This window comes from Pteropus medius, unplaced genomic scaffold, assembly GCF_902729225.1.
Source record: "Pteropus medius unplaced genomic scaffold, Ma_sr-lr_union100, whole genome shotgun sequence".
NCBI classification, from domain to species: Eukaryota; Metazoa; Chordata; class Mammalia; order Chiroptera; family Pteropodidae; genus Pteropus; species Pteropus medius.
The window spans coordinates 6583857-6610765 of NW_024344437.1; the positions used below are offsets into that span (position 1 = coordinate 6583857).

At 52.1% G+C, this 26909-nt stretch overlaps 1 protein-coding gene across 2 annotated transcripts in view; it reads right to left on the reverse strand.

Annotated features, from left to right (window-relative positions):
* Positions 1-4633: 4633 nt before the first annotated feature.
* The window catches only part of SPATA13 (spermatogenesis associated 13), a 300617-nt gene continuing 278341 nt past the window's right edge, over positions 4634-26909 (reverse strand). Inside the window, exons 1-9 of one of the 2 annotated variants that reach the window (XM_039873048.1) lie at positions 24075-24211; positions 22760-22939; positions 22239-22424; positions 20469-20648; positions 18208-18440; positions 15191-15320; positions 12764-13136; positions 10168-10242; positions 4634-8405 (exon numbers count right to left, since the gene is read on the reverse strand). In XM_039873048.1, coding sequence (XP_039728982.1) covers positions 8230-8405; positions 10168-10242; positions 12764-13136; positions 15191-15320; positions 18208-18440; positions 20469-20648; positions 22239-22424; positions 22760-22885 — 1479 coding nt within the window. In that variant the 5' untranslated portion in view covers positions 22886-22939; positions 24075-24211 and the 3' untranslated portion in view covers positions 4634-8229. Of the gene's footprint in view, positions 8406-10167; positions 10243-12763; positions 13137-15190; positions 15321-18207; positions 18441-20468; positions 20649-22238; positions 22425-22759; positions 22940-24074; positions 24212-26909 lie in introns of those variants that run through there. The other variant, XM_039873049.1, reaches the window with a different exon arrangement.

A 26909-nucleotide genomic window follows, 5' to 3' on the forward strand; every position in this document is an offset into this window, starting at 1 on the left:
GTGCTTTTCACAAAGCCATGGGTTGGATCCCATTTAATGAGTTCAACCAGTTCATAACTCTATTTTTAATTTCTACGTCTGGTGTCTCCTCGGAAGGAAGGAAGGAAGGAAGGAAGGAAGGAAGGATAGGAGGGAGAGAGAGAGGGCGGGCGGGCAAGGTTGGTTATCCTGGTTCTACCTATGTACAGATCGTCACCTGGGGAGGTGACTGGGTATTAAATCTAATCCTTGTCAGTGCTTTTAGTGAGGATGACTAGTTTCTCCCACATTCTTTCTCACCTTCTGGCATGTAATAAAAATTTTAGCTGGCATGTAGCTGCCCACAATAGACTCCATTTCCCAGCCTCCCTTGCAGCCCAGGTATTTACATGAAACTAGGTTCTGGCCAATGGGAAGTGAGCAAAAGGGGCTTAAGCAACTCGAGGGTCATAACGGGAAAGGGCGTAACCTCCTTTGCCCCTTCCTCTTTCCTATGGCTGGACCATGCGTGGGATATTGAGCCATCTCGGACTCCTCAAAGGAGGGCAGTGCTTTGGGGATAGAAAAATCCTGGTCTCTGATGACAACAGACCAGAGCTGTCCTACCAGCCTATCTTTTGACATGAGACAGTAATATACTAATAACTTGCCTAAGCAACCATTATTTGGGGCTCACATAGTTCAGCCAGCAGCTGCATGACTCATGCAAGGTTTCTGCTGTGGAAAGTGTGGGTACTCATCCAAAATGAGGAAGGTTTGTGGACTTCTGTAGTCAGTTAGCCCAGTAGACAGATGACTCACTGGGTATACAATCCCTCAGGTGACATATTAAAAACCAACTATCATCACTGCCTCAGGCAGGTCAATACAATCCATGGGAATGCAGAGAGGAGATACTTATCCTTCTGCTGACCATGGAGTCCCTGGGTTGAGAGACCCCAGGAAGCTGCTGTGATCTGACACACTTGACACACCGATGCAGTTAGGGGCAAAGGGACACAGACGACAAATGCTTTGGGGTTACTGTGTTTTAGTCCTAAATAAAATACATTTTTAGCGAATGTCCTGTTTCTGGGTTGTTTCTCCTATGCTTGACCTATGTTTCCCCTTCAGTACTGAATTTCTCGATAAAAGGACACTCCATGCCTCCTTTGATTAATTTCCTGCAAGAACATGATGTCCCTAATTCACAGCCAAGGTCAAGGATTTCTGTTCTTCAAGATTCTTATGCCCCCAAAAGCTAAGAATTAGTGAAGACCTGCCAGAGCCCCGCTGAGCAATCTTTACTGGGTCTCCAAACCTCAGAGCCTCTGCTTCCCTGCACAAGAGATGAACAAGCTGGCAAACATCCCTCCCAGATCTGACAGTCTAAGAATCTAAAAATCTCTAAACTGGCTTCACTGGATACATTTTTTTCCACATGCTCTGTACCTTGTACGCTTTGGGTATTTCTTCTTCGGCATATGTTGAGGGGCTTTTTTTTTTTTTTTTTAAGTACAGCGTAAATTAGTATAGCCATAAATAACAAATGTACACATTAAAATTTGTGCAAAATAATCTACGAGCTTCTCTAGAACGCTCTCTAGAAAGGCCAGCTCATTCTTATGGTTGTTCTGCGGTTCTGTGCCTTCTCCCAACCAGTTTGCAGAATTCTGGCAGAAGAGACAAGTTCTGCTTTTATCTCTTGTTTAGCCTCTTCGAGAATGAATTTTGGAACTGGCTTACTCCTTTCTTACCCAAAACTCTGCAGATATCTGCCTACTTGGCAAATAATTGAGCAGGATTGTCATACGCTGATAATAAAAGAACTATTTTAGGACTCAGATGCCTTAAATTGAATGTAAAGAAATCGTTTCCTCATGCACTTACCTGACCGGCCCCCGGGGCTGCAGGCTGCACCCAGGTGCTGTGCAAACCAAACCAGCACTCAAGGACAAACTAGATAAAATCACGCCTTCCTGACACACAATTCCCTGGTGGGTACATCTGCAAAACAGCAGGAAAGGGTGGGAACAGAGCGAGGCACAAGATGTCTTGGAAGAACTTCAAAAACTCCAACAACACTTAAGTCAGGTAGCATCTTCCCCCAGCAGCCCTCGCCTCAGAAAACTTAGCTCTTTTTTTTCCTCCCCGGTACTTTTTGATGAAATGAGAGAAAACGAGTCTGGAGGAAGGAATCCCCGTGGCAGGTGACGTCGGCGCCTTTGCTGGAGCAGGTTCTCTGCCCGCTGGGGTCAATTCTGGGACAAGAGGACAAAACTGAAGACAACCATTCAGGCCTCATTCAGATTCCAGACCATTAGAGCTGATTTCATTTAGCTAGATCTCTCACACTTCTGTGTCATTTCTTTAATTTTAGGCATTTGTGTACATAAGGATTTAATGCCCATTGCCTACCTGACACAGAGAAAAATATGGTGCAAGTTCCTTTTCAATGCCATGTGAAATTTACTCTCAGCTTTTCCAGATCGGCGTCCACTAACACTGACCTCTCACTTAAGAGGACAAATGTACCCAACGCGGCGTCTCAGAGGTGCTGAGGAGAACCGAGCTGGAAGGTGGTGTGTGCGGCTGTGGCAAGTCCCACTTAACCCGAGGTGACGCCTCTCCTCTCAGCGTGCCTCAGTTTCCAGTCTGTACGGCGGCGGGCAAAGCGGTGCCAGCATCCCGGCCATGCCGGGAATGATTAGGTCACTAAGGTAGACGGTTTCTCCTCCGCCATGCCCTGGCCGGCCCTCTCCATCCCTGACTCCACCCAGACGCCCTTAGTCCTTGCTCAGCGGATGGGAGCACGGATAGGAGCATCCGCAGTCTGGGCGCAGCTGACAATCCCTTCCCACTCCGCTTTCGCTCCCCTTCCCCGCCCCGTCTCCCGCATCCCCCTTCTCCACCCCAGGCTTCCTCCCCTTCTGTTCCTCTGTGAATTCCTTGGGTGGCCCTGCTGCTGCCAGCTCAGCTACGGTCCCGCGGCGCATCTCCGCCCTTGGCGGTGCCTTGCCCAGTCTGTTCTGCCAGCCCTGACCTCTCTCCTGGGCTTCATCCTGCTCCTTTGACTACCCACCGGACAGACTCGACTGTCACAAACAAACGCGGAATTCCTGCCCCCTCCACGCCGTATGTCCTGGATCCGTTTATGGCACTGGCGCCTGCCTGTCACCCCAAGGCAAAACTTGGAAACCACTCTCCAACCAATGGATGGAGACCTGCCATCCCACTGAGCATCCTTCACGTCCAGTCTCCTGTACGTCCAGCCTCCTGTCCCTTCCCATGTCTCTTCGCTGGGTCCCGTCTCCCAGACCAGCTCCTTGCCTCTGGTTTTAAATCCGGCCTTTCCCCTGCCCCTGGACTGGGCTCCAATGCAAATTTGGCCACGACGTTCCTTGCCTTCAAGTCTTTGCCTCCCAAAGACTTGAAATTGCTGCCCCTCGTCATGGTCCACAGGCCCATAAGACCCGGCTCCCGGCCTTCCGGTCTCACACAGCTCGCATTGCCCTTCGATGCCACCGGCCCGGCTGGCCCTGTCACACTGTCACCCCTCCAGGATCCTGCTGGGGTCTGGCCTCTTCAGGCCGCCTTCCTGCCCCGACAGTCACCACGGGAAGTGACTCCAGACCCTGAGGTCCCTTCCGAACCTGGGCACAATCCTACTATCACAGAGTTCACGCCGAATCCTAATTGTATGTCCTGTCTTGCCTCTTTCACCGAAAGCTCCGTGGGAGGCTTCGCACATTTCGGCTTGTCTCCTCAGTGCACCGCGTAGGTGGCTCACACCGCTGGGTCACCTCCCCACGACTCTTCTAGAAGTGGCCACAGCCCTCTATTTTCACTCCTTCCTATATAGGGTGCCAGCTTGAGTCCCTAGGAGCCACCCTGTGAGAGGCAGACTTGGGTTCCCAGTGCTTTCACCCCACCCCACCCCACCCCTAAGCTAACCCTCCCCCACTGTCAGTCCAGCCAAAGGAGGGGGAGAGTTTGGGAAAGTGGGTGGAAATTATGAGGTGGAAATTATGAGTAAACAAGTGGGGACGAGTTGCCTGGCAGCCTTTGTAAGAGTCAGTTTCTGTTTACAGTCACAGCAAACAATGGGCTATTAACTTAGCTTTTCTGGGCTGTTAATTAAAGGAGGAAATTGTCACCTACCCCACCCCAAAGGGTAAGTGGGCCTAGGGCCACTAGCAAATATTCTGGAGAAGGGAGGCCGATCTACAGGTGGATGGACAAAGGTGTGTTCTAGTCACCTACCTTCCACCACCTGTAGCAAAAGCCGCTGCTACAAAATAGGACTTCTCTCTGGGTTTTGGCTTTATCAGTCTTATTCCAACGTTTAGTGAATGAGTTCAAGTCAAGTGACCCCCATCTGTTCCCTTCAGAGCCTTCTTTCTCCCATATCCATCCAGTGGTTTGAACCAGCTCATTAATGGAAATGTTACAGAAGTCTGTCGATGTCCTTGCAGGAAATGAGCTGTGAACCCCAGAATTCACCCTGTTGACTCTCTCCATTAAAAAAAAATATATATCTATATCTCTATATATATCTTATTCTAATACTCAAATGCATGCGCAGAACCAGTTTGGCAAATTATTTTTAATATACAGATACAAAACAACAAATATAGATTCACAGCATTTACAAAAATTCATTCAAATATCTAAATTTTTTTTTTTTTTTTGCTAAAACTTCATTCAACAAAAATACATATCAAGTTACAGCAATCTTGTACAACATACTTCAGCTGTCAACAGCCAGTCATCAGTTTGGAAGCTGTCACTTGACTTACACAGATAACATCATCTTGATGTTGACGATTTAAGATGAAAGGGAAAGGTTACCAAAAGCCTTGCAAAGTAGGTAAGTCAAATACAACTGATGGTAATGTTTATTTAAAAAAAAAAATTTTTTTTAAGTCAGAGAATTGGTTAAAGTATTTTCTAAATACAAATGTTGATGCCTATGAAATAAACTAAAGGCAATGTTACTTACGCATGTTGTAGCTAACTATATTTGCATCAAATATTTAAGCTTTTGGGTTTTTTTTTTTCAGGATAAAAAAGTTTTATTTTTCTCAAAATCTTTTGAACTTCACTTTCCTCATATCCATCAGAGAACAATAGCATCAGCCAAGTGGAATTTTAGCAGGGAGAACGATTTGTAGGTTAAGCTTATAACAGAGACAACTGTTTTAGAGCAGTTTGACCTAGTTAGTTTGTATCCTATAGCCATGGAAAGGATGTTTATTCACAATTGCTGGCACCGTCCTGTAAGGGACATGTTGTTTCTCTTCTCCTCAGCAAAAAAACAATACAGCAGTGCCCCCAACTCCAGGTAATCAGGTGTTTCTACTCTAAGTCAATTTGCACCGAAGAATATCAACAATTTGAGCAGTAAAGATTTCCAACTGACAAAATACTGCCTCACGTGGCTTTTACCAAAGATTTCTATGGTGAGCCAAAATCTCAATTAAATGCACTTGCTCTGTGTCTATGCCACGGCAATGTAGGATCGAGGAAGAATTTCTGACTGGGCATGGAGTCGGTCAGTCAGTCTCCGTCTGAGTGGAACGCTTCCGACCACATCAGATCCACCAGGCGATAAAGACCAGATCTACCGAAAACGCACCGTGCAGGCGGAGCCACATCAAAGCCCTGGCAAGCGGCTGCCACTCTTGTCTGAGTTTGCAGACCAAAGACGAAATATGCTACTTTCCCAAGATTTTGCAAACATTCTATTTAAGGACTGCTCCCATCGCCTGTGCGGTTGCCCTGCATTTTAGGTCTGATCAACACTGAGAAGGCTACCATGACTCTTTCAGCAGAGTTGGCAGGGAACATGAAAGAGTAAGTGAAATGCATTAAAATGCTATATCGTCTTTATTTTTTTTTTTGGGGGGGGTCCATATTATGCAATGTAGGGTTAAAAAGAGAAAGACTGAGAAATGAGATTCCCAGTGAAATGCATATATAACCTGCATTTGTTTTTTTCTCTCTTTGGTTTTTCTCTTTCTTTCCAAGTAGAACACGTGACTTAAATCGAGAAGGAAGTTTGGCAAACTAAAATTAGAATACTTGAGCCCTTTGCTCTTTACGGAACTCAGGCATTTGGTAAAACCACCCAAGGTAGACAAACAGACTTAAAGAAGTCAAAGGACATTCTATCCTTTTAAATCCACTTTAGCAGTTTTCAAAATCACCTGAAAATCCAAGCTGGCTCCACCCAGGACAGGTATTTGATAGGGGGTGACACACCTGGCAGCCCCAGGCTCCACAGGCCCTGGTGTCCCAGCCTCCTGCTCGCCTGTTAGGAGGCCTCGGGGGAGTGGTGGGGACCAGAGTTAGGGCTCAGCTGGGGAATAACTCAGGACAGGCCACAGAGCTTAGAGCACATCTTTGCCCATTAATAAATACCAGTAAATGGAAGCCCTCCTGTGTGGTTCTTCCCACGAACTGAATCCTCACTGAAAATGTAACACAAGCAAGTAATTCTCTTATATTAAAACAAACAAACAAACAAAAACAACCAACTGTTCAAAGCTGCTGTATGTACAAACAACCCTATTTAGCACAGAGACCCCTACAGTTATGGCTGAGGGGTCCACGAAAAGCATATTAAGCATAGTTTACAAAATAGGTCATTATTTTTTGTTAGTAAAAAGGTCAGTTATATAAAGGTGACTAAAATCGAGATGTCTATTCAAAAACGAAAGGTATGCTTGTACACGCGGAGGCACAGTACCTCCTGAGAAGTGTCCTCACAGATCGGCCTCTCTCCTGGGACACTCGGTATGAAGGTCCCCGGAAGTGGCCCGGGCTGCTGGCCACATGACTCTCTAGCAATACTGCCCGGAAGTGAGCGCACGAGGTGCAGAGCAGCCTCAAGAACAGGTAAGGTGTTCTGACAAACGTTTACATGGCGCTCCAAACGCCGCCCGAGAGGTCCCGGACTGTGTTTCTTGTGGCAGGATGTCACCCCCTTCAAGAGTAGCTCTGGGAATGGGAAAAGGCGGGGGAGAGCGGAGGAACCACCCAACTGTGTTGGACGGTACAGGTTTGTCCACTCTCAAACATGGGCCTAGTAGCAAAAAGAACTTTCGGGGGGAGCAAACAGAAGAGCTTCTCAAACTGAACGCCACGGCCGGCGTCATGCGACACTCCCGTCCAGTGCACTGAGTGAATTAAAATGGCATCTCTCTCGCAGAGCCTGTCTTCTCATCAAAATTTACAAAATGGACAAAGAGTAGATGAGGATCGACAGGTGACCTTCGTTTAAAAAGACGGCTGAGTTTAGACATATTTCGTTTAGGCGTCTTTTTATAAAGAAGGGATCTTGGACGCCTGTTGACACGCAGTAATGGCACGGAGGCATCAGAACTGCCCTGAACCCCAGACCTTCGCAGTGGAACGTGCCCTGTCATACAAGCTGACTGGTGAGGGTGGCGGGGCCACCGACGGACGCCCGTTCAGAACGCCTGCATGCTCACCATACCCTAAGTGAACGGGTTTTCATACCACACGCGGGTGTGCACGTGAGTTTTTCAGGGTACGCGTGCGAGTACATGTGCTTTCTGCTCACGGAGTGACACACTGCACGTGGGCAGGACAGCGCCTGACTTGGGAAGGACCGACCCAGCCCGCAGGAGGGTTCCCCGCCACCACAACCGCTGGACAGCTGAAGTCACTCTGCACTGCAGACCTCGCTGCCACCCAGCAAGCTCGTCCTGCTTTTCCCTCCAGCCCCGGGAGCAGGGGACCTGGCAAGACGAAGCCCGCACTGCCACTCGGCTACTGTGTGGATTCAGGTGACACCGGGGGAACGCCAGCTTTGCCCCCGGCCAGTGAGGGGCAGCATCATCCCAGCCTCGTCATGGCCACTCCTTTCAAAGCAAACGCAGAAGGGCCACGCTGTCTCAGCCCTCGTCCCAGCGCTCTGGGCCTGGGCCGCAGCGGCCGGAGCGCTCGTCATCAGCGATGCCCAGCATTCACTTTAGAGCACGTCACTGGACCCTAGGTCTTGGCCACTTCGCACAGGCCACAGAGGGCTCTCACGTCCATTAAAGCCGAGTCGTCACCGGCTCCCCACTTCCAAGGGGGCGGCTGCATCTCTGAAGACCGAAGGCGAGCCCGAGTCCTTCTTTCTTCACTGGTCCTCGAGAGAGGCCTTCGGCACATGGTCCCCCACACCGTCCTTGGACCGGGCACAGAAGAAACAAAAAGGTCCTCGTCACGGCCGCCTCGGCGGAAGGGCGGCCCCCGCTCTCATTTCTTGAACGGGGTGAGTTTGTTGAAGGTGTGCCAGAACAGCGAGGGCTTCCTCTTGGGCTCCGCCAGGGCGAACACCTGCTGCTGTGGGACGCTGGTGGGCACGGTGACGTGGCGCTGGTGCAGGGGGTGCAGGGTCTGGTGCGGTGGGGCCACGGGGCACCCGCCGTAGCCTAAGTGAGAGAGGAGAGAGATGGCACGTGACCGAGGGTCCCTCACTAGCCGAGGAGGCAACGTCAGCCCCAAGACCCACGTTCTTAGCTGCTTCTCGATTCACGGCAACGGAAGTACATCTGACAGCCATCGTGACACTCAGGGTAGTGCACGCTGCGTGTGGACACGTGACACAGGTGATCTCGCTGAATCCTTACCCAAACCGTCCAGGGAAGGTACCACTGCAGCAATGTGACAACGTGATCGGGAAGGGCTCTGACCAGAGAGGGCACACGAGCCACCGGGGTCATGCAGCAGCGAGGGGCAGCCTCACAGCGGGACTGCTCCTCGGGGTCCGCAGCAGTAACGCCTGGAGCTCGCACGCCACCATGCAGTCACTGGGACTGTCTGGGAAACCCGCTGCCTTTTCTGGGCCTCGGTCCCCCAAATCTAACAAGGGGTGACAGGGCCTACTGGGCTGCTATGAGAATCAAACGGGTCAATACAAGTAACGTGCCTGGACTGATGCCCCTGACACCTAATCACCTTTACCAAAACTATCTGATCAGAGGAGTCGTTTCAAGTCTGCGCCGAGGTTGTTAAGGAGTCTTATTAAAGTCAGCTACAAGACGGCGCGGTGACCGTGAACGTCAGCATGCTAAGAGGAAAGAGTGTGGGTTCTGGAAGAAGCCAGGGCTCGGTTTGGAACCCATCCCTGCCTCTGACTCGCCGTAGGCCTTCCTTGCTGTCCGGGATGGCGGGAGGATGAAATGGGATGAAATAGGATAACTCGCGGGAAGTGCCCGACAGGCCACTGCCCAAAACATTCTATTCTCTGCATTCGTTAGGTGCCTAGATGCTAAGCCAGTAACTGTTAAGATACGAACAGAAACGAACATGTTCTAAGACACTGCAATTAAAAGCGGAGATGGGAAGAAGAACAAAATGGGTCTAGAATTCTGCCTTGAGGACACTCATCATTTGAGGTGGAGGGTAGGGAATGCTCCCTTCCCATGGAGGGAGCAGATGGTGATGAAGTCTTCTTGGTCAGCAGCTGACAGCTTATCACAGCCCTGGGCTTAACGGCTTCTTGATTTTCATTTTCAGTTAGGAAAATACTGAATGGGCTAAATTTCATGGGGTAAATCCCTATTAGAGTCAACCTGAATAAAGTTCTTACCGATATAACAGTTTTGGCATAAAAATCTTTAGTATTCTTTGGTCTAGAATATTCGTATTACCTACATGTGGACAATCCTTGTTTGCCCATGAGGGTCCTGGGGTATGTGGCCTGGGCACTCGCTAACAGCTGCCCTGGTACTCAAAGGTGCCTGCTCTCAATGAGCGAGTGTGTCTCTTTTTCCCTAACTGGCTGCTTCCTGAACTGAACTTTTAGATTGTTTTCCCACTTAAACTAGGACGCTGAGGTTTCCTCCCCACGTGCCCCAAAGATGCAGAGACTGGCCTGCCTCAGACCGGAGAACTGGTCCCCCACCCCTCCCCACGGACGATGCCGTCATCCCTCAGAAGGTGGAGCCCCGAGGGGTTGTGGGCAGGACAGGGAGGTCAGGGAGCTCTTCGGTTACAATTCAAAATGCCTTCTATGAACTCATATGCAAATGTAAGCAAAACTGAAGCCTTCAACACCAAATGCAGACTGTCATTCTGAGTTTCGCCCATGGTTCTCTCCCTCACTTAGAGTTGGTCGTATGCCAACGACGCTGGGCCTCTCACCCGACTTTAACTCCACATCACGGGGATAAAGGCTTCTCCAGAACTTACCTTTTGACTTTCCGTGTCCTGCCTTTTGAGCATTTAACATGGCAAGTTTCTTCTGATTTTCTGAAATTTCCATTCCTGGATGTAGAAATAAAGGTGGTATGTAGCCAAAATAGGTGAAAGCATTTCAGAATAAAACTTGCACTGAGACCACGTTACCCCCGAGGTATACGCCATAATCTGAAGCAAAGAACCTTAATCCCTGAGGAGCCCGCAGAGGTTGAAAAAAACCAGAGAAGGAGAGGGAGCGGGAATTATCACTGGGGCGAGACGACCACAGGATTATTCTCCCAACCAGGACATCTGAACGAGTGAAATGGGGGTGCTGTCAGTATGACGCGCTGACCGCTCTGTAAACCTAGACGAATGTTCACATGGGATCACCCTGTCACCCTAATGGACGAGGACCTGGGAGAGGACAAATCAAAGGGGCCCGCCCCATGGTCTGCTCATCCACCTGCTGTGAAGCCCCTGAGTGAGTTTTGATCTTCCCAAACACAGGTCACACTTGAATAACGGGAACTGGATTTTGTGCTTTGACTGGAGGGAGCATGAGGAGAGAGCCAAGGGCAGAGGCAGAGGTGGAAGCTGCTGGGCTGGGTCCTGCTCAGGGGGGCCCCTGCCTCGTGGAAGGGGACCTGGGCTCTGCCTCTGCCGCTGGCAGGGTCCCTTACCCGGACTCGCCCTCCACCTCCGTACATTCCGGGCCTTGATGCCTCCACATGCCCAATACCTGTCCCTGACAGGCTCTGACGCCCCCTCCAGGCTCCATACACTGTCCCCTGGCTGCTCCTACTCCGAGGCCCGAGGCCCGCGCCCCCACGCCAGCCCCTTGCCTTACTCCTGCGTCAGGGCTCTGCCTGGTTTATGGCTCCGCCTCCAGGATCGGCCCCCACTAATGTATTGGGCACCTAACTGACACGACATGCCACACAGGGACCTCGAAGGTCCTATTTACTCCACTCTCACCCAGGTCACAGACTGGATGGCTCCAGGAATGCCCCATTCACTCACTCAAACATATGTGCATGCATGCATTCGCTCCCTGGCACCAGCTGCGGGGAGCGCTGTGCCGCCAAGGGGAATAGCACCAGGCCTTTCTTTTCCGTCCAGGGGCAGAGCAGAGGCATATTTGGAATGCCCCTGGTAGTGCTCGATTCTAGCTGAGGAAAGACTGAAAACACTCCAACTCACAAATGATTTCAGGGCCTGTACTAGACAAGGTTACATGGCAGGTAAAAGAAGGGTTTTGTGGATCTGTCATTTTGCATTTGAATATCTGTCATCTGCAACTACCTTCTCAGCAGGACGAGGCTTATGCCGATGAGGCCTGAGAGTGGACAACTGTATCAGCTCACGGAAGTTGACGGGGGGCCAGCTTCCCTCTTAGTGTTAAGGACACTTCCACTGAACGGAAGGAGCCACCTGTGAGCAGTGAGCTATTAGAGGTCCAGGTGATGGCCAGTGTCCACCTACTAAAAGTGTTTCAGAGGAGAGTCCTGCTTCTGATGGCAAGTTAGCCTGACTGACGTGTACAGCCCTTTCTGCTCTAACACACAATCCCACGAAACCTCCTGTGGGTGATGGCAACATCCGTGGCCAGGCCTGGGGCCAGCGCGGGTTACACACACCACGGAGAGCCGACAGCGCCTCCTGGTTTCCTCACAGCTGTGAGGAAGAGGGAACGGGGAGGCCTAGTCTCCACCCCGCTCCACACCACCTTTGAGGTCTGGGCTCGTGAGGGCTACGGAGGTAAGCATCCTTCATTCCACCTCATCTGTAGGGGCTCAGAGGCCACGGGTGCCCCCTAAGCGATACCAGGTGGGCAGTTTGTCTCACTGGCCAGGTGAGGCCTGGAGGGGAGCAGAAGCTGGGAGATGAGAGTGATCGGCCCTCACTGCAGGACAGGACGCTGTGCGGGAGACAGACGGGGAACGTGCAGGCGGAGTGGTGGGGTCGGAACCGACTGTGGCAGCAGGTTAGATTTTAAGTGCTTTAAATTTAGGCACAGCTGAAGAGGAAGCCTGAAGGGCTGCGGCCTGGGTGACTGTCACCAGAGTATGCTTCCATCTCAGGGGCATGCTGAGCTGACTGTCAGTGTCACCTGGCTGTGCTGTAAGAGTGGGCAACGGCACGAGGCCTCGATTTCCTCCTCCGTAAAATGGGTATAACGACAGTATCCACGTTTTGGGATTAAACGAGACAATCTCTGTAAGTGTGTAGCACAGCATGTGGCCTGAAGTAAATACTGAATAAATATGGCCTGTTGTAACTACATCGGTCACCATCTGTCTTGTAAGCAAGTTTAGAAATATCCAGAATTTGCAAGTCCCCTTCTTTTCCCAAGGGTGGGACTTAACTCTGTAGGAGAGGCCTGGGGGAGCCTGTGGGAGGGGCCTGGGGAGGGTTGGGAGGCCTCAGGAGGGGCCTGTGGGAAGGAGACTGTACAACAGGGGGGCTGGGGAGAGGTGCCTATGGGAGGGGCCTGTGGGGGAGGCCTGGGGGAAGGGGAGACCAGGGAGAGCTGGCCTTCGGGGCTGGAGGACCACGTTCCTTGGCAGAGGCGAAGGACGGTCCCCCGGCACCAGGTGCGGCTTACCCATCTCCCGGTCCTCCCGCACCCTCCTCCTTTCGTCCGCGCAGGCCTGCAGCCACCTCGCCTTGTCCTCCTGTTTTCTGGCGCAGAACACGTGAGCCTCGTCCGTGGTTCTGCTGACGAGCTTGAAGGCATTTTTCAGGCTGAGGTTCCAGTCCTTGTCCCGCCCGTCCTCCAGGTCCACGAGCTCCATGTCGTCCATGTCCACGCGGCCGCGGTAATAGAGCATGTCCCTGCGCAGCAGGTCCTTCTTGCAGGACACGAGCTGGTGGTCAAACAGGAAGAAGGTCCGCTGCTGGCTCCTGCCTTGCTTGCTGATTCTGGTCAGTTCCCCAGAATGGATCAGTTCTGAGCTTCGGTCTAAGATGTCCTGGCCCTGGGAGGGTGAAAACACACATTTAAGACCTTCCCCTCTCGTCCCTTCAGGTGTCGGGAATACGAGGCCCGCTCACGGGCTGGCAGGGCCTCGGGGGCCAGGCCCCGCGTGTGTGACGTTCCTTTCCTACTCACGGGGGGAATGTTATGGTGCCTGCGTTACTGGAGGCGTCTTCCTTCTCAGAAGACCTGGTGAAAAGCCTGCTGGATTCATGGAACCTAACGAGATCTGAAATGGCACCCGCCAGGGTGACCTGGAAGAAGGGGGATGGGGACGGGTTTCTGCGGAGGGACACGGCACTGCAGGCGCTGCGGCTTCCAGTCAGGTGTGCGGCAGCTCCCTGCATAACTAGCTTAGGGTCTGGGGAAACAGAAAGTCAAATGGCAAATTACCAGCAAGAAACTGGTAAACTACTGACGATAAATTACCCCGTAACTGTCAGAGTCCAAGAACTGAAGGAAAAACACTCTTTTATCATATTTAGGTTGGGTCTAATCCAATGAAACTTTATGGTATTTGGGACGACACTGGCCTTTGATCTGTAAGATTTGCTTCTTTACTCCCAATCCTACGCAGTATTTTTTGTAGGCAAAAGATCTTGACGCCAAAATAGTTCTTCTATTTACTTGCCCGGAGCAATCCTGCGCCCTAGATTCTCCACTTACAAAATAAGAGGGTTAGACTTAGGAATCTCTGAGGTCCCAAATGTGTGTAAGGCCCTCGAAATATAAGAATTTCTTTCTAACTTTGACTACTATAAGCTACGTTAATTAAAAACCTAACTTCTCAACGCAAATTTTCACAATCCTTTGGGAGAGTGAGTACTGACAATTACTTGAATGTGGGATGAATCTCGCTTGGTTTAAAAACCACACACACGGTGTTAAGCTTGCTCTTAGTAACTAGGCCACAGAGCCTAGTGGCGGCCAGTGTGGACTCAGGGACCAGGCTGCCTGCCGGGGTTTAGGCCCAGGTCGGCCACTTCCCTGCCCTGTGGCTCTGGGCGAGCTCCTTCCCTGTTCTATGCTTCAGTTTTCCCATTTGTTAAATGGGGTGACAGTTGCTACCTCGCCGCACTGTGGAGAGGATTAAATGAGTTCACATGTATAAACAGCTCAGCCCAACGCCATGGTAAACACAACACAGGCACTCGCTACTGACGCTGTTTTTATAAATAACGTGGGTGGGTGGGTGCACACACATGCACACTGGACCATCGCGGGCTGTATCGGGCAAGGCATTTGCACTGCCTTATTCAATCCTCACGACGCTCCTCTCCATCTCAGAGATGAAGATATTGATCTTCCCCAGATACCAGGGGGTTTGCACGCAGGCAGTGTGACTGTGCGGTCTATACTCTTACTTACCACACTGTAATTTATATTTTATACGTTCTCCAGCCGCTACCATGAAGCTTACTCCCCAGCAGGAGAGACGGCATAAGCAGTAAACTAAGGACAATCTTTAGAGCATTTCTTGGGAGAGGCGTGGAGGAAAGTAGCTGACTTAAACTCAATGACGTGCCTCGACATAAATACAGGTATCGCCTGTTTTTCCAAAGTCTGCTTTACACCTCACTTACGGAACACCTACCTCAGTCCCTGTCTTTGCTAACCAAAAGAAATCCAAAGAGAATTTTCATTTTTACCAAAAAAGGCAAGATGTGAAAACGTGTTCAGCGTTGGTTTTGCGGGCAACCGTTACAGAGGCAGTGGAACTGGGGCCACGAGAGCTGAGCTCCTCCCGGGACCACGCTCAGCACCAGCATCAATCAGGCCGCCGGAGCTCAGAGCCCCGTGAGCATCTGTGCTCTGTCCCCATTTATTCCGTGCTCCATTCGCACGAAGTGCCCTAAGGTAACTGCTTCCTCGCTTTGCACCGTTTCCGCTTAGAAGGGTTTCGTAGGAACGCTGTACTTTCCGATAGTGGGGAAAACCTGTGTCCCAATAAACCCGTAAGCATTAAGTACTGATCCCAGGACATCACATGAACTAGACCAAGTTGGGAGGGTGTGGGCGTGTTGGATGATGCGGGGGAGGGGGGGGCACCCACACCTCCCAGCCTACGATGGACACCTGCCACCGTGCTATCTTGTCTATGCTTTCCAGCTTGCGTTTGCGCTCATTGATCAGACAGGCTACGTTCTTCATGGCCTCGTACGCTGCCTTTATGTTGCTGTGATCGCTGAAAAGCGGGAGGTCAGTTTTAACCACATGACAGGCGACGTGCGAAAGAGGACTGACAAGACAACACGCTCATCCCTGATTTGTAAACAGTCTAGACGAAGTGGCATTTAAACAACAGCCACTGTTTCCTTTTCTCGCTCCTCCATGAATAGGCTGCAGCCTGCATAGGTTCAGGGGGCTGACTCGGCGCAATCCAGAATGCTTTGGAATAAGAATATTGTCATTCATTTCCCAGAAATCACCATGAATGAAAGTAAATGCCACAGGAAATGTTTTAGTCACAGTGACAACGAATGGTTTTCATAAAGGAGGGTATTATTGCTTTGATTCTGATATAGCTAGTTTTGCTACAGAAAGTACTTTAATAACCACTAACCATTTTCAAGAGTGATCATTTGCTGAGTCCCCACCTTTCACGCCTTTCAGGAAAGGACACCAGAGGACAAAGCCACAGAAGGCTGACTTTGTGAGTTATGTAAATGCTAATGTGGCATTTGCCTCATCAATGGAGCGTCATTTCTGGTGCTTTCCATACCGTGGTCGAATCAGACTGAAACGCACCCCCAGCCACTCCTGTTCCCTCGGCCTCTGAAAATGCAGGTATCGGGAAAACCGAAACTACAATTCTGCTCCACACACAGGCCCCCACAGACAGGCCCAGCGTCTGAAACCTTTACATTCAAGTTTTTCTCAGCGTTAATAATTTGGAGCCATGTAAACCAATCGTCTGGCTAATGAGCTCAATTTTTTTACCTCCCAGCACTTTCCCGAGTCTTACAAGGCAGACAGAGCCTTTGGACCTTAGACTGACTCAGAGTCCTCACAGCCAGGAAAAAAAAACGCCGCGGCAGCAGATTCTATTGTCTATTTACCAAACGCAATTCGACTCAGCTCCTGGGGAGATTCTGTCATTCCCCGCCAGGCAGACCCTGCTGTCCCCAAGCAGCCTGTTCACATGCAGAGCAGAGCACAGAGGAAGAACAAAGCCGAGCCCAGGGGCCTGCCTGCGCGACGGCCACGAACACCCCAGAGAGGCGTCCAGCGATGAAGAAAGTGCGCAAAATAACCGCATTATTTTTTCCTGCAAGTTTTTCTGTACAATTCCAGACAAGAAGCAGACTGTCATTTTTTAAAAATTTGTTTTACCGAAGACAAGGAAATGGGCTTTTTGTCGTTTCCTTTAAAATGATTTTTTTTTTTTTATAAAAAGCCCAAATCTGCAAATGCCTCATCGTGAAAAGTGCTCTTAAAAGAGAAAAACGAACTGTTGAAGGGTGACGTGAGGACTTGTCATAGCTGCCTCACCTTGGGACGTACTAATCTGGATAGCTTTCAGGATACCTTCGCTTCTTGATTTTCTCATTTTCTCTGGTTCCTCCTCATGACCCCTTTTTATTCTTTTTAAGAACTTTCTTCCTATTTGTGACTCTCTTGACTTTCCAAATGTTTCTGATTTTTCCATCACAAAGAGAAAAAAATATATATAGCTCTCTTCCCTTTGATCTATTTCAACGAACTCCCTTCTCCTAGCCTGGTAAATCCTAATTCTTTAAACTAACATCCACATCTAGGATCCACTGCTCAGCGACCGAGCTCTTTTTCTTTTTCTACTTTCTGATCTAATTGTAAAAAGATTCCTCTTTCTCCACAGGAGTCCAGCGACAGAGAGGGTGCCCGGCAGGGCCAGGCGCTGCCGAGGGGAATGTGATTGCTTTCAGGGCAACAGTTGTTAAAACCCAGAACTGCTGTGGTTCCTGCTGCGGATTCCTCTGTGCGCTGTCCCTTCTCTCTCCCCGTTCTCACTGGAACCCTCGAGATGTAGTGAAAGCTTTGAGCCAGTGACACGGAAGTCACAGACGAGGTTGGCTTCTCACCTAAAAGAGTTGGCTTTATCCTAAAACCTTGCCTGATGGCGGTCGTGTCCCCAGTGGGCATGCCAGCTGTGGCCTGGTGAGAACATAAACAATGACCCGATCGCTGCCACGGAAAGGCACCGAACAGCTGGGTCTTGCTGTGGTGACATCATCACAGAAAATGGACATGCCCACTCCAACAGTGGATGGGTGACACCTTACGTAGAAGCACCTTATTCTGCGCATGCAGGACAGTGACGAGTTGCTGTTAAGTAAGCAGTGGATAACTTTGCTGGCTCCCCAAGAAGAATTCAGCGTAAAGTCAAGTCCCAAAGGGAGAGAGAATGTTCAGGCAACCATGACGTGAAGCCGGGGCTGGAGGGGAGAGGGAACGGGGCGGGAGGGCTCTGGAGACGGAGCGAGCGCCCAGGCTGGGCAAGAAGGGGCCGGGAGCCGAACGGGGTCTCGGTGAGATGCGTCTCCCAGGGGACCCCTCGCGCTACTCCACGCCCCTGAGACTCCACACTCTTTCACAGCCCACATTTCTCTATGGCCACATCCCTTCCTCAGAGATGCTTCGTGTCGGCCATAAGTAATTCCACTCTGGGGTGGGCTGGTGTGGAGCGACCGAAGTACAGGACAGACAAAGCCTTTCTGACCCCGCATCGCGCCGGTCTAGAGCTTTAAAAAAACTGTTTTAATTAACTACCGCGTAGCTACAAAGGAGTATTTATAAAATAAATGTCAACAATAAAGCCAACAAGACAACCAAAGTCCTCGCGTGCTCGTGGCACAGTTAAGAATTCTTTCTTAACAAATATCTCTAGGAACAGATATTCTGGAGCCTCTCCGACAACCCTACCCATAGCGAACGCTCTCACACATCCTGAAGACTCCGAAAAGTCCTCCCACAGACAGAGCCCACAGACAGAGCTAAAAGTGACCGGGCTGGCACCGGAGCCCACCTGTCACTGCCACGTTGGAAACACCCGGAGGCCTTGCCTGCCTCCCGTGTGGCCGGCGGCCCCTCACCTGTGCTCCTGCGTGGTGTACTTGAGCAGCTCGGCCAGCTGCAGAGGGTACTTGCAGATCTTCTGCACGGGCGTGAGGAGGAAGCCGTCCAGGGCGATGTCGATCATCTGCTGCAGCAGGCGGCAGGCCTCGAAGAAGTGCCGGTAGCGGCTCTGCTTCATGAGGCCGGACAGCTCCGCACAGGCGCCGGGGTGGTTGTTGCAGTACTCCGAGTAGATGCCGAAGCCCTCTTGCTGGGGAGGGAAGCGCAGCCCGTCAGGCCCTGGCGGCTCTGGGCCCCGGCGAGGACCAGCAGCCCGGTGCTACGTGGGGAGTGCTCCTGGGCGGGACCACGCCATTCCACGGGGGCCCCCTGACCTCCTGCGGTGTTTTCCCTGCCTGGGCAAGGGGCTGGGGTCTTTGTAGGAAGGGGCCACCTGCAGACTCTCCAGGGCGGAGCTGTCTCTTGTGAGGTGGAGGAAGAGGCCGCTGGAGGAAGCAGAGCCCTGGCCGCCTTCCAGGCAGCCCTCTACCCAAAAGGGGATGTCGCAGGTGCACAGGGCTGACCCATGGGAGCGGCGCCCGCTGCCGGCACCCTCCTCACCCCAGCTCGGATCTAAGACAGAAGGGGCTGTTTTACGCCCAGTCTGCCCCCTCCCTGTCCTCTCTGCTTTCTGGTAAACTCCTTCACCGTGACCGAGCGGCGACTTTCCTCACTGCATGTCTCCTCGACGTCCCACCACCTGGCTTCCGCCCGCAGCACCCTCAGACCCCGCAAGGCAAGCCCCGCGCTCACTTCCTTTCTCCACGGGTCCCACCTCCAGGCTGCTGCCACCCTGCCAGCCCTGTGACGCCTGCCCTTCTCCTGGACTCGCGGCGCCCGCTCCGGTCCTCCCTCCATCCCTCCCATCCCTCCACGTGCTGGACCCCCCTCCCTTCCCCCGCACCTCCAGGGTCAGGCTTCCTGGCTGGTTCTCCCGCCTCTGCATCTCCCCATCCCCGCTCCACTGCTGCCAGACGTAGGTGGCAATGTCCCCCTGCCCAGAGCTGCACTGTTCTGCTACCTCTGCTCCAAAGCTTACACACGGGCGTGAGCAGACTCAACGCATCCACAACCAAACTTCCATTTCCTAGAAGGCAGGTTTTCCTGACCCACCTGCTAACTGTTCCAGACTCCAGACCCTGCGAGTGGCCGTGATTGCCGCTTCTCTTTGTTCCCTATGACCCGTCTTGTCAGTTCTCAAAACACTCATCTCAATCTGTCTTTCCTTGTATCTGCTGCCCACACCCCTGCTCGGGGTCACCCCCCTCCCCCCCGCCCAGAATTTGCAGCTCCTCTGATCCCACGGCAAAGCCCCCTCATCTCCAGGCAAGATCCACCTTCCTGAGGCTCCATCCCCATCAGGCCCTACCCACTCTGTGGCCTGAGAGTCGCGGACCTCTGAGACTTCTCTCTTAAGCTGAGAACCTTCCACTCTGGTAAACAGGTCTTTTGCAAAGCCCCAAACAGGCCTGGAGCACTCGTGGGGTGACTCCCCACCCCCAGCCTGCACTACCCCACAGCGTCACTTCCGGCTATTTAAAAGCAGCCTCCCCGGGAATGGGCCCCACGTCACGGCCTCAGCGAAGCTGCGGGCCCAGCACCCGGCCAGTGCTGCCGAGGGGGGTGGTGGTGGTCGTCGCTGTTCTTATATTATTATGCCCTGGCCATTCTGGATGGGAACAAAATCTTCTTCCCCTGAAATCTTTTAGTATTAAGTAGTGACAGTCAATCATCAGTCACATGATGAGCTCAAGCCGTCATCACAAAGACTGTTCTGAACAAAGCAGTTACCATGGCTACAGGCATGGTTCCCAGAGCCACACACCTCGGTCTGAATTCCCACCCACTACTCACTAATGTGTCACCTTGGATCAGTTACTCTCTGGGCTGTCATTTCCTCATCTGTGAAATGAAGACAAGAATCATAGCGCCTCGTAGCAGCATAGGAGCTAATGTAGGAGACCCTGACAAGTGCTTCACATGCCACAGAAGCTCAACGGGCATTACTAGAAATTACTCTCAACTGCATGAGAGGGGGACGATTTTGAAAAAAATGGAGTTTAGGGCATTTGGCTAAAGATGAACCACATAAACCAATCAACTGAATTTACAAGTGACATCTCCGCTCCATAGAAAATTAACCTAGCAAACAAACAGAAGGGACTTCTATTTTTAGTGGGGAAACATTTCAAAATTATTTAACTGGATGTCGTTAATAGGGAAGTACCGGGTGACGTACGTGTTGAAGAAAGCAGGATCCTATTTCACTTAAATGAGGTTCCTCTTTATTGTACTGTTTCTCGAGGTCCTTCAGGAACTTTCTTTGGAACTTGTAAATATCTTCGATGTTTCCAAAAATGGTGGCTAGCTGTGCGACGGTGAACATTCCTGTGTGCTTGCGACACTGCCGAATGTAGCCCTGCGAACGAGAAAAGTACACTTTAAAAATTAATTTGGAAATTCGAAGAAATTATTTACTTGAATAATACAGTATTTTGCGCCCAGAGCCATTGTCTTGGAGTGGATTTCAATTAGAGAAAATCATTTTAACCTCTATGGGTCTCTGATGGGACAATCATACTTCCAGGACTACAATGTGCCATAAATATTTTAAGAACAAAAGGAAATAGAAAAGATGTGTGTGAGTGGATTTATTGTTCAAGAAACCATAGAAAGTTTCCAGATTATACTCATGAAACAAGCTGCTTGGTTTCAAATACCAGAGCTGAAAAATTGGTATTGTCACGCTTTTTCCAGACTCTTCGGCTAATCATTCTCCCGGTCCCTAACCCCGTTTCACAGTCAAACGCAGAATGCCATCGCTTCCTGAACAGCTCATGCATCTCTGCTTGCTGTCACGGCCAAGAGCCGGGAGCATCTCACCCGAGGGTTCCCCCATCACCTGCCTTCTGTCTGCAGCGCAAACCCGAGGCCGACACCAGTTAGAGATTATCGGTTATGCTCCCGCTTCTACTATGGCTTGGGTGGGAGTCGGCGGGGCAGGAAGGAAAGGCCATAAGTACGTGTAATAACTGTTCCCAAATCGGCATCATGTAATCGCCAGCTAAACTCCACACCACGGACGGCTGGGCATGAGTTTTAACAAAACACGACGTAAAGGCTCAGAGTACAGGGCCCGGGGCAGCCCACCTGGTGTAGACACCAGCCCGCCACTTCTCCTCGGCCGTAACACGGGGCTAAGGGACAGGACCTTGCGCAGTGACAGCGAGCGCTGGGGGCATGACGGGAGTTAATCCAGGTACGGGGCTGGCACACAGTCAGTGTTCAGCAATTATTAGCAATTACTTTCATTTTCCTAAAATGCGTCACTTTAAAGAATGTCCCTTAACCACATGCTTATACAGAACAAGCTACGCATTGTTTATCTGGGTCTGGCCACTCGACCTGTCACTTCAGCCCGCCTTCAGTGCTGAAGCGTCACCGCTGAGCGGAGAGCAGAGCTCAGCACTAGCGGCCAGGACAGCTGGGATGGTCGGGCAGGGCAAAGGGCAGTTTAGTGTAGCGCTCGCACCAAACCCGTAAGAACGAAAAGTGCCTCGGGAGAACTAAAACGTACTGCAGAGCAGAATTATCGAGACGCTGTGGAATACAGCCCTGGATATCACTAGACAAAACTAGTTTTGTCTGAGTCTAACTGACGCAGCGTCTCGTCTGTGAGTCAGTGGTCAGAGGCAGTGGGGCTGCACCGTGACAAGCCTCTGATTCTTTGTAAAGCCAAGTGCTTCACCTCGAGGGCGTTGCCTTCTCTGACAGCCACTCGCTCGGAGCATCTCAGAGTTAAGTCCTGAAAGCGACAGTGGCACAATGCCCTGAGGACGGGCTGGCTGCGACGGCAGGGCAGGTGGCCTCTCGTGCTCGCCAAGGGAGACGAGTGTCCATGAGCGAGCAGTCTGCAGGGACCAGGCTGACGGGGGGACGGAGGAGCAGCACGCGGGCTCCGCACACGGCAGGCGACGGCCGCCGTGAGGCCCCGTGTGTGCGGCCTTACCTCGCAGATGTCCTTGAGGTGCTTGATGTACACGCGCTCGGTGTTCATGATCTCCTGGATGACGTTGGCCCTCATCTGCTGCTTGCTCTCACAGTGCCTGTGGCGGTCCGTGCCGGTGCCCTCCGCCTGCTCCCCGCCCGGGGTGCCGCCGGACTTCTCCGACAGCTCTTCCTGATTGACTCGCAGCTGCAGCCCACACAGAGGGGACAGGTGACTTGGGGGGCGGTGGCCTCCCTGGCTTCCACTTCTCCACGACCAGTCAGGGAGGCGGCCTGGCCCTCACCTGTCTCATGTGCCTGGCAGGGCACACCGTGCCAGCGGCCCAAACCCCAGTGGCAGTGCCGACAACTAGTTTACTTCACTTAAAAGTTTTCCTTCCACCCAATTGAATTTCTCTAAGTTTGCATAAAGTGATTACAAAGAACTGAATCTGTACAGAGTGAGTTTGGCCTGAAGCGGTTCTACCGCCCCCTCCCACCCCCGAGAGACCGTTGTGAAGAGGAGAAAGCGCCCTCACTCACTCTGACAAAGCTTGCGGGGAACCAGGCCTCCTTGTCCTCATTCCGGCCCCACCACCAGTCCTTGTTAGAGGCTTCCAGAACCTGGATGACATCTCCCGCCTTGAAGCCCAGCTCCTGGTCATCCATGGTCACATGGTCCCACAGGGCTTCCGCACAGACCACACTGCCATCGCCGATCAGCTGAAATGGAGACACGCGGCAAGCTTAGTGCCAAACCCCAGGGACAGCCAGTGAGGGGGATGCTGTGTGCTCGCCCCGGTGATACGCACAGCTTCTAGTTCTCGTCTGCGTTCACCAAAGGCTCTGGGTCAATATCTACTGTTTGAATGAAGAAAAACACCAGGCAAAAACATCAGAGACAAAAAAACCAGGTGAGCCTCTCTCACGCGCTCTTCAAGGAAACCCAAACCTACTTTTTAAATAGTGTATAAATAGCTCATTTATCTGTAGAGCAGTTATTTAACAAAATTGAATAGCTGGAGCATTCCCCCCCAGGATGGTTTCTGAGCAGCCACCTGGGCTGTCGCAGAGCCCGGCCTGGGAAGGGGGTGTGCACACTTAACTGCAAGAGCCTCACAGCTCCGTCCAGAACGTGGTATTCGCACTTTACTCGCGATTTGAATCAACTTTTTATATAACTTCACGGTTTACTGCAATTCAAGAGAACACAGAGCGATCTCTGGACGGTCGACAATGATGAAAGTAAAGCACAGACATGGCTCCCGGGGACTCCAGCAGGGGCAGCTGGCTGCACCCCAGCTCAGCTCCCGGGGACCCCACCATGTCCTTGAGCAGTGACGGGCGCTGTGACGGGGACCTGAACTCACTGAGACGTTCACCTCACACGCTCCGCTCAAGCATCCCAAAAGCTAGCGGTGCCTTCTAGAAAGATTTCCGTAAGAAGAGCTAAAAGACACAGAGTGGTAGAAAGAGCACCAGATTCGTCATGAGAAATACGTGCTCAACGCCAGCCCTGCCATTTGCTAGCAAGTACTTTGGCCTCTCAGCTTCGGCGTTTGTTAAAGTACGGGTAATAATCGTAACGTCTCCCTCGCAGACCTGCCGTGAGATCTGCACGAGGAAACGTAAGGGAGAGCATTTCAGAGACAGAAAGCGCCATCCGCACGCTGACGAAGGATGGACTTCATCACATGAGCTGTCCTTGAAAACGCCAGAAACGCAGTGTTTTCGTAGTCAAAGCTCTAGGTTTTAGGATACGTTTAGGAAGAAATAATCAGAGAGCAACGTCTGAAGGGATTCGGGACCCTGAAACCCGGGCGTGCGGCGTGCGTCACGGCGTGCGGAACCCCGGTACCTCGTTGATGGCCAGCTGCTCCCCGCCCGGCTGCAGGTATCTGGGGTTGCCCTGACAGAGGTCTTCATAGCTGTAGTCCTCCTCACTGCCGTTGTCGTCCACTAAGGCAGACGACTCTGTACCACCATCTGAAGAAACTGGGGGGGGAAAAAAAAGTGATGGATGGTTTAAGACACAGCTAACGAAGATTTTTAAATGACAACAGAAATGACCGCGGAGTGCGTACCCCTGCCTCCAAAGGAAAATAATCATTTTTATCTTACACGGAATAAGAAATCATTAGAAAATTTCTACTGCTCTATTTGTTAATCCGAAGGTAGCCGTTGAGGTTGAACAGGGCCGGGGTTCAGTGTCGCATGACGTAAGAGGGGGCCACGTCAGACAGCGCTGCCGACGTTAAGGCGCAGCATTGTCTTGTGAGTTAGGGCACCGAGTGAACGAGATGTGATTTAGCTGGAAATCCCTGCTCCAAAGTGGACGTCAAAAACGTAAATGTAGATACTGTTTCTAAGCAACATGCTGAGAAAGCTTGAGGAGAAAACGAAAAACATTCATTTCTAAAAAAGTGTTCTGCTTCTATTTTTTTTTACCTGCCAGGCAGTAGTACTACCCGAATCTAAAGGTCCTAGTGAGTATCGTTACGTGAACACGTGAAGTCGTTTTTACTAGTTTTCCCCTGTGAAAGGGGTGGGACAACGTCAGACCTGGGCGTCACACAGCACCTTTACCGAAAAAGAGAGAAAGCTCTTTCAAGGACGGGAGCAGCATTCTGAATTGGCCACCTTGGTATTCAGGTTTTCTTTCTCAGGATGGTGGGCTCACTCTCCCCAAGGCTCGTCTGTCACCGAGCAAAGGGAATTTTAAAGAGAAGCGGAACATCCCTTGTGAAGGAGAGGGAAAGGCTTGTGGAACCAGGTGCGGCCGGGTGTGAAGCCCGTGGGATGCGGAAAAGCGAGGTGGGAGCATACGGCAGGGGCTCCGGGAGCTGGAGGTGGCACTGGGGTTGCTCGTTCAGGGCTGGGGGAGGGGGCAACAGGTTTTGAATAGAGAGAGACCCCTGACGCTGAAGAAAGAGAACCGAGTTCAGAGCCAGAGGCCTGGCGGGAACCCCGGCCCCGCCCTTCCGGAGGGATGCGGCTCCACCCTCATCTCCGTGTGCCACGCTCTTCTGCTGTAAAGGGCATTTTCTTTCTTTTCGGAGAACTGAGGTCGTGTGTGCCAAGCTCCCAGCATCCCTGAGTCACGGCTGGGACTCAACAGAAGAGTTACTGCAGCGACAGCCATGAGCGTTGGGGGACCTGGGGGGAGGGCGTGGGGCGGCAGAGGCTGGAACCAGCTGGGGAGAAGGGGTCAGTCGGAGTGAGTGGTCCGTGCCGTGGGAAAGGAAACTCAGAGGGGATGCAGGCTGAGTCGATGTCTGGAGCAACAAAGACGATAAAGTCAACAATAAATCGAAAAAAACGCAAGTTACTGAGAGAATCAACGAGAAGGGAGGACGGAGCCGGTGACCTGGGGAGGGCGAAGGCGGGTCTGGGGCCGCAGCGGGACGACGGCTCCTTCCGCCTTTGCTCCTCTCGAGGACGGGAGACTCTGAACCCCTAAGAACTTACTCTTAGGGGCAGGTGTACTATTCGAAAGGGAAAAACTATGTGTTTTTAACGAGGTGTTTCCTATTCTTTACTGCGCACTAAGTCTTCAAAATCCAATGGGCATTCCACGTTCGCAGCCCACACGCCTGGACGAGCCACATTCTGGCGGTTCCAGACTCAGGCTGGCCTTGGCCCATGCCCCGAGCTCTGCACCCCAGGCCCCCATCACCTTCCCTTCTTCCCTTCCCATCACCTCACTCATGTAGGTGTTGCGGACAACTTTTTAAAAGAAACCCATTTTGTATAGAACCTAGAAATCTTGCACTAAAATGGTAAAAACTACTGAACAAGATTTGCAACAACGGAGGGTACAAAATACTGTGAACACAAGCTCTGTGATTGTATTTCATGCATCGGATTCCTAAGCTTGCCTTGCCGAGCAGACGGGACCACGACCCCGTGGAGAGCTGATGGCACACGGGGTGCGATGGCGGGAGGCCGAGGGCGAGCGTGGCTCCCCCAGCCGGTGCCCGCCCCTCCCACGTGCCGATCCTCCGAGCCGGAGCCTGGACAGCACCTCTTGGCGATGCCCAACGAGCCAGGTCTCTACAGAGGCCCATGCTTCACGCGTGCTTCCCCATGGCCCAGGACACCCTCTGCGCCTGGGCAACCCCCACCCCAGCCGCTGTCGCCCCCTCTTCAGAGCGGCTCCCCAGCCCTTCCTTTAGGCTTCCTCCCATGGCAGCACTTGCATGGGAGGCATGAGCCACCAGCCGCGCATCTGTGTCCCAGTCAGGCTAACAGGTGGTTTGCCCACCCTAGGGTGGTCTGGATATCTGGACAGTAACCCTAGGATGTGCTGACGACTGTGTGGCCGGCTGACGAGAGGTCCTGGCTCTGCCCAGCACCCTCCAGCACTTCACCACCCACTCCCTGTGCCCGTGCCCAGCCAACTCCAGAGAGACCCGTCCTGTGCCCAAGTGGCGAAAGCGAGAGGGAGCTGCCTTGGGGAAGGAGAGACCGCAGCGGAGGATGCTCCTGAGCCTGACCGCAGTCGATAAGCAGGGGAAAGGTCTCCAGACCCCTGGTCTGCCTCCTGACCCCCCAGCCTGCTTGCCGCTTCTCTAGGCACTGCAGGTGGTCCAGGTGAGGGGCGTGCAGGCAGGTGGGCGGCAGGGAGCCAGCGACGTGTGTGTGCGCATCCACCCCGGTCAAGGGTGAGACCCTCACAGGGGGCCTTCCCTCA